We start from the raw sequence: 7,685 nt of genomic DNA on the forward strand, positions 1-7,685 counted from the left end.
GGCCACAAAATTGTTTTCATATTTTATACAAAGAAAAATAAACATAGGAATTAGTATCTTTGTAATATTTAAATAAAGGTCCATGCAATAAAATATGCAAAGGCAATACCTATTTTTATGACTGTGTGTTTAAACAGTCCTTAAGCTTTCTTAATGAATCACTAGTTTCTTTACTTTATTGTTAATATTTACCTTCAATGCTTTTCCTTTCCTCTCTAGCAATCAGGCAGGAACTGAGCAAGGCAAATACTGCATAGAGAAACAACCTATGGAGAGACAGGACTTTAATCTGGAGAAGAAATATTCCTACGAACAACTGTTAACAGCAAACCCCTACATATTGTGAGCTCAAAGAAGAAAGTAGAGACAGAAGGAGGGAAAACCAACACGTTCTGAAGCCTTCAGATATGACTGGCAACAAGCTAGTTCCCTCCCAGTTTGCTGCTTTTTTTTTTTTTTTTTTTTTTTTTAAACTTTTACAACAGGATGGAAAAGAATTGGATAAGAGTTCCTATGACAGTTACGCAGAAAATACTAAACTCACCAGGCAAGATCATCGTGCATTGGAATACTTTCATGTCAAGATAAAATCGCGCATTTTCCACAATCCATTGGTAAATAAAGAGAAGAAAGGCTTAAGAAGGTTTTTTTAAGAGAATACTGATACTGATGAAGAATTTAGCAAATTATGCTGTTGTATTGTAAATGTTTCTCTCAGGTTTGTCTTCCTATCATATTTGATATTCCATGAATAATTAAGATCAGCCCTATGTAGGTTAACATCATAAAATGCGGAACAAGCAATTGGATGTGCTTTTGAAGGGTGATATTCATAAGGAACTATCTTAAAATTTGTCCAGCTTGAGGAATTTTAGAATGATAGGAAGTCTCTCAAGTTAGCCTTCATGCAATTTTGTAGATTAAAACGTAAATTTCATCCAGAATTTAAAGATTTAGATGCCTTCCTAAATTGTTACGATGCTTTACCAAATCTATGACTTCTACATAACACAAACCAGTGGTCAAATGTAAAACAGTATATTGTAGATTTACTGTAGGTTTTCAACCTTTTTTAGACATATGCATGTGGACATTTTTATAATGTAATTACAATCACCACAAATTGAGCTTTTTTAATTGCAGGCAGTAATGCATGTGATACTAATATGTAGTGGCCTTTTCAAGGCCTAGTCCCAGGGAAAACATTTTGTAGAGTACAAGGGAGTGGGAGGAAGGGAAGGAATAATTTTTTATTTAATTTCTGCACTATCTTTCTCAATTACCTGCATGAGTAATAATGAGGAATATTTTGTGACTTTAATTGGTAAATATGTTAACGAAACCAAGTACTTAATCTTTTACATCATGTCTTCAGCTCTCTGTATTTTAACCAGTAATTTCAATGGTCTGAAACATGATCCTGAGCATCACATGAGCCATAGCTCGTTGTGGAACTCAAAAAGTTTGATCACTGAATTTGGCAGTTACTCTTACCCAGGTGCCCCTGCAGTTACACAGGTATTCAGGTGTTCCTGACTATGAAGCTGCTTTGGAATTTCATTACTTTAAAATGCAAAAAATAAAAAATAACAATGACGGCAGCAATTAAGGTCACAGAAATCATGAGAAAAAGGGAAACCAATAAAGAGTTCTGCAGTTTTCTTTTAGTGAATAAAGGAAGACTTAGGTGGTGGGAAGAAGGAATCAGATACTCTACTTACCACCTCGTGTGTGCGTGTGCTGTGTGTATGTATTTCACACCTTCCTCTTTTCTTTGGAACTGGTAAGATTAAAATAGAAGAGAAAATCCTATATGTTGCAATGATAGCTTTCTGGAAAATTTAGGAAATGAGAAATTCTTCAAGCTCTCCATCTTGATTCATGCTTGAGTTGTTATGTGCCATATTTGCTTAGACAGCTTTGATTATCAGAAGTTTTACTAACATTTTGAAGAAATTCTCCACCGTAATCTGTTATCTAGATTTCCTGCATCTCAGTTCATCAGACAAAGCTTGTGGATGGCATAGTTCCCAGCCAGTACCACTACAAGGAAGTGTAAGTGAGGCAGGTTTTTTCCTTGTTAAAGCGGTTCATGTTTCTGTAGAAGCTTCACTTTCAGATCAAACTGATGGATGAGCTATCATAATTCAAGTGCACAGTTCTCTTTTCTATCAAGTATTCTTTGTCATGCAGTAGTCCTAAAGGCATTAAAGACGCAACAGGCTTATTATGAAGTACTACTTTCTAAAAGAAATAGGCATTTTCATCTGTATTATTGTACTTTTTGGTTAGGCAAACACTTTAATGATATAAACATTATGTCCCTTATAAATCTGGTCAGAAATCACTTTTGATTTTGTTAGGTAAGTTAACTAGTCTGTAGTAGGTAGAGTACTGGGTACAAGTGGTCCAAAGTAAGATAAAAGACTAAAAATAATGCTAATTCTTAAAGAAGAAACTGGTTTATGCACTAAACGTTTTGTGCCTTGGTCTAATATTAACATAATGTCTGTGTAAAATGACAGAAATGAACCAGTGTTGAATCACGCTATGTTTTCCATCCCCTTTTGCATTATACCAGATTGCTAAATGTATTCTTTCCAAGAAGCTGGATTGAATTTATTGTATACATTTGCTGTCATGTGTGACAGTTGTGTCACTGTTAGAGATTTCAGTAATTAAAATGGCAAACAGAGGCTTAAGTTATTTTACTTATCAAAACTGTTCCTTGGAACCACATGATGATGATGGTGTTTGTGCTCTTGTACATTGGATGTCTTAAGCTGGTGCAGTTTAGGGGATCCTTTCTAATGACAGGAAGGTACCGCTTTCCTCAACACTGTGATCTGACCTGTGACAAATCTGTACTATACACTATGTAAATGGCTAACAAGTCAACTGCAAACAAACTGAATGTACAAACCTTAGTGCTGGTGCTGAAATCTCTCCAGAGTAGTCATCATGATTTCAAAGTTGTTTAAAGATTTGCAAGCATCAAGTGTCAATCAAACTGAAGATGAAACACTAATGAATGTTGAGTCCTCATGCTTTAGGTGTACTTCCTTTTTAGATTTTTCAGTTCTCTGCTATTTTACCGTAACTGTTTCGTTTAAATTTCCTACACGCTAATAACTTCGTTTGTGCGATTGAAATAAAATTGCAGTATATACTTGTTGCTTGTTTGTGACACTCAGATAATCTCGGGAAGTAATTTGTTAGTTGTAAAACAAGTTAAGTCGGATGTAAAAACCACTTTTCAAAGTCCAAGACTTCACTGCTTCAAGTCCGCGTATCATGTCGCTGTTCTTTAAAGATTCATAGAAGTCATGAACACCAAGTAATGTCTACAAAGACACTCACTTTTGTCGTTTATTTGAAATAACTAGGTGGCTTCTAGTTTGTATTTTCTCTCAGCTCAGCTTGACACTGTTTTTCTTGCAGTCAAGATGATTGTCTTTTATTTTATTCAGTTTGTTCTACAACATGACCAGATTCAGTCTCATTTCTATAGTTAGATTTTTCCTTTATGGGGTTGGCGAGGAAAAGGACATTATTTCTCTTTTTTTTTTTTTTTTTTTTTTGACAGGCAGAGTGGACAGTGAGAGAGAGACAGAGAGAAAGGTCTTCCTTTTGCCGTTGGTTCACCCTCCAATGGCCGCCGCGGTAGCGCGCTGCGGCCGGCGCACCGCGCTGTTCCGATGGCAGGAGCCAGGTACTTCTCCTGGTCTCCCATGGGGTGCAGAGCCCAAGCACTTGGGCCATCCTCCACTGCACTCCCTGGCCACAGCAGAGAGCTGGCCTGGAAGAGGGGCAACTGGGACAGGATCGGTGCCCCGACCGGGACTAGAACCCGGTGTGCCGGCGCCGCAAGGCAGAGGATTAGCCTGTTGAGCCATGGCGCCGGCCAGAAAAGGACATTATTAAGTAGTGAATTTTAAATGTCATAAATCTATATCTATACTTTTTTTAAGATTTATTTATTTACTTGAGGCAGAGTTACAGAGAAAGGGACAGACAGAGATCTTCCATCCACTGGTTCACTCCCCAAATGGCCGCAATGACTGGAGCTGTGCCAATCCAAAGCCAGGAGCTTCTTCCAGGTCTCCCATGTGGGTGCAGGGGCCCAGGCACTTGGGCCATCTCCCACTGCTTTCCTGGGCCACAGCAGAGAGCTGGATCAGAAGTGGAGTAGCCAGGACTCAAACCTGCACCCATATGGGATGCCGGTGCTGTAGGCAGGTGCTTAACCTACCGTACCACAATGCCGGCCCCTGCATCTATTCTGTTTATCTGTACATTATGCTGATCTCTTAAAGCAGTACTTACTAGCAAGCTCTAACTTTGAGTTCCTTTTAAAGATCCTACTATTTTCTTTAGAGATACACAAACTTTGTAATTTTGTTGTTGTTGTTGTTTCCCCCCATAATCCCTGGAAGCTGTGGATTGGGTTCCTGACATTTGGATTCATTACAAAGTCTGTTTTCTTTAATCACAAATGTTTCTCTCTGGCCTGACTCAGGCTCTTGTTTCTCTTCATATATAAATCAGAATACTTGTCCACAAACTAAGTCACTTCTCATTGGAAAATGAATTAAAGTAATAGATAATAACCTTTCAAATTTTCCCAACTACAACTTTATATCTCCTATGTTCTCGTATATACACTTTTTTAAAAAAACATTTATTTATTTATTTGAAAGAGTTAGAGAAGGAGAGGCAGAGAGAGGGAGCAAGGAGGGGGGAATCTTTCATCTGCTGATTTACTCCCCAGTTGGGGGCAATGGCCCGAGCTGTCCTGATCTGGAGGCAGGAACCAGGAGCTTCCTCTGGGTCTCCCACATGGGTACATGGGCTCAAGGACTTGGGCCATCTTCTACTGCTTTCCCAGGCCATAGCAGAGAGCTGGATCAAAAGTGGAGCGACCGGGACTTGAACCAGCGCACATATGGGATGCCGGCACTGCAGGTGGTGGCTTTACCTGCTATGCCACAGTGCCAGCCCCTTGTATATATACTTTGAACCAATGTGAAGAATTGGCCTTAACTTTTTATTATGTATTGGGGTGACAAAGAGCTTCCATCTGCTGGTTCATGTTCCAGATGCCCACAATAGCTAGGACTGGGTTGAGGCTGGAGCCAAGAACATAACTCATACCTCCCCCAAGGGGACAGGAACCATCACCACTACCTCCCAGGGTCTGCATTGGCAGGAAGCTGAATAATTGAACGTAGGCACTCCATTATGGGATGCAGGGGTCTTAACCATTAAATTCTGAGTAATCTCTCTCTCTCTCTCACTGTCCACTCTGCCTGTCAAAAAAAAAAAAAAAAAATTCTGAGTAATATAATCCTACAAAGGCCCTTGATTATTTTTTGGACCTATAATAACTGTAACTCCCTTACCCTTTAAATTTTATTGATTAAAAACAAAAATGACATAAAAGATGTGAACACACTGTAGGAGCATCTCGTTTCCTCGTGTAGCTGTTGTGTAACCCATTCACTTCCAGCTCCAAATCTGTTCCTACAGGATGACTTTTGTTTTCAGTAGAAGATGAATTAGTATCTGTTCATCTGTGTCCTCTTCAAAGCTGTAAGGCATGAGAAAGGGGTCCTAAGAGTAGATTGAATTGCTGATGTTGAATATTTAATACTTCTGACTTTTCACTGAAAACCATTTAATATTTATGAGTTAGATTGTTGGAAGTCAAAACCTGAACCTCTGTGACTGAACATTTACTTACAAATGAGTAGTTTTCTCCTCAGGAGAAGCATGTCTGATTAAGAAGGTCACCCTGGGCACCCTCAGGAGAAGCCATTTGTGGGCGCCCCACGCTGTGGAGGGCTCTCATGCATGCTTTCTCTCGTTCCCAAAATCGAAATAGCCTGTAGATTAGATCTGCTCATTGTGTGTTGTTTCTGGGTCATTTTTAAGACATAAAAAGGTTTTTTAAATATCTGTTGATAGTATTGGGAAACTTAAAACTTCTGATTTAGATGTCTAAAGTTAGGAAATAAACTACAAAATGAATCCAGTAATTAGGATGATCACAGTTGCTATGGTAGATACAGGTGGGCAAGTCACAGAAGAGGGAAATTGAGACTTGGCAAGGGGGGATATTGGAAACATGTAGTATGAACTAGGTAGACTTACCTCTGTCTTTATAAAGCAATAGAATCCAAATGACTTGGTCCTAGTGACTTAGGCTTTTGTAAGAACGTCAAATCTGTTGCTGACTTCTCTTGAATCGGAAGGAACTGGTTTCCTTTTTATCATGGATGACTAAACTGACATGTTTGTGTCCTGGCTTTCTGAAGAACAAACAGCAGTAAAGGCTGGGGCCTCGGCTCAGTGCCGGAGCCAGGTCAGTCCCTGGGCTGCACACAGTTCTGTGACGTGTGTGACACACTCGGGCGCTGAGCAGAGAGCAGAACCCATGGACACACACGCTGCGGGTTACAGGACTCCTTAATCCAGGGAGCAGACCCAGACCCGCACAGCTTCGACCTCGGGTCTTAGAGGCGTATCCATAACTCCGAGGAATTAGGAGTGAGCTGGTCACTAAATACTGCATTTGCTCAATCAAAATTGAGTTACTGGAAATACAAAAGTGTTTTAATAAGAATATTACAAAAGCTTACATATTTCATTAGAGATCTAAGCTTGTTAGGTTGCATTTATCGCTAAACAACCAAAGTGTCCATATACAAATGAGAGCCTCATAGTTTATTGTGTTGTAAATCTAATTTAACAGTTGTTTCAGTGCCAAAAGAGATTTCTTTAGCAGCATATAACAGACATCTGAAAATAAGAACATCACAAACTTGGGCAGTGACTTGTGTTCCGGGTTGGTTTGGTTTTTGGAAAATAGTGATTCTTCTGGGGAGCATCGGAATAGAGAGGGTTGTGCCATTGGCACTTGGGATGACACAGGAAATAGTAGTCGGGAGTAAATTACAGGGATGCAGAGATGTCATTCCCCACTGTTGCCAGGCAGCTTCTGAAAATTCGGATCCTGAAGCAGCTGACAACCAAATCACGTGTGTGGGATGTCTTAAGGTCCCACCACCTACCTTTTTCTTTCTTTAGTTAATGGCAATTTTAGAACAGTTTTAATAGGGTGAGCATTTAGCCAAGAGGGCTCATGTCAAAGTACCTGGGTTTGTTTGCTGGCTCCAGCTTCCTGCTAATGCAAACCCTGGGAGGCAGTGGTGACGGCTCAGAGTGGGAAGCCTGGGCTGAGTTCCCCGCTCCTGTTGCAGGCAGCTGGGGAGGGAACCAGCGGATATGAGGTCACTCTCTGTCACTCGGCCCTTCAGAGTAACATAAGTAAAAACCAGGCGTTGGTGGAATGGCGGAAGTTGGTGCAGATGAACTTGTGCAGCCCTGAGCCGGGCAGGAGCGGGGCACCGACTTTACCGCCAGCGCATCTAGGGAGCACACTCGGGAGGCCCGGGCTTCGTCTCTACTTAAGGGGGTGGGGATTTGCTGCCTGAGCTTGGAGTTACCACGGATACCCCATGCCTCATCCTAAATCTCAGTTGCATTCAGCTGAATTTGGGCAGTGTTGGTCCACACATAAAGCACCTTTGTTTGTGGAAGAAAACATTGGAAGATTGTTCCCGAGTCCACTTCCTCGCCACGTTCTTAGACGGATTACGCCCTCTGAGTTCCGTCTGCTTTCT

At 40.6% G+C, this 7,685-nt stretch overlaps 1 protein-coding gene across 1 annotated transcript in view; it reads left to right on the top strand.

Annotated features, from left to right (window-relative positions):
* Positions 1-477, top strand: part of ENAH (ENAH actin regulator) — a 165,971-nt gene extending 165,494 nt beyond the window's left edge. The window contains 1 exon segment of the mRNA XM_062210482.1: positions 220-477. Within this exon segment, the coding sequence (XP_062066466.1) occupies positions 220-257 (38 nt within the window). The 3' untranslated portion in view covers positions 258-477.
* Positions 478-7,685: the final 7,208 nt, after the last annotated feature.

The sequence above is a fragment of the Lepus europaeus genome, chromosome 14 (assembly GCF_033115175.1).
Source record: "Lepus europaeus isolate LE1 chromosome 14, mLepTim1.pri, whole genome shotgun sequence".
NCBI classification, from domain to species: Eukaryota; Metazoa; Chordata; class Mammalia; order Lagomorpha; family Leporidae; genus Lepus; species Lepus europaeus.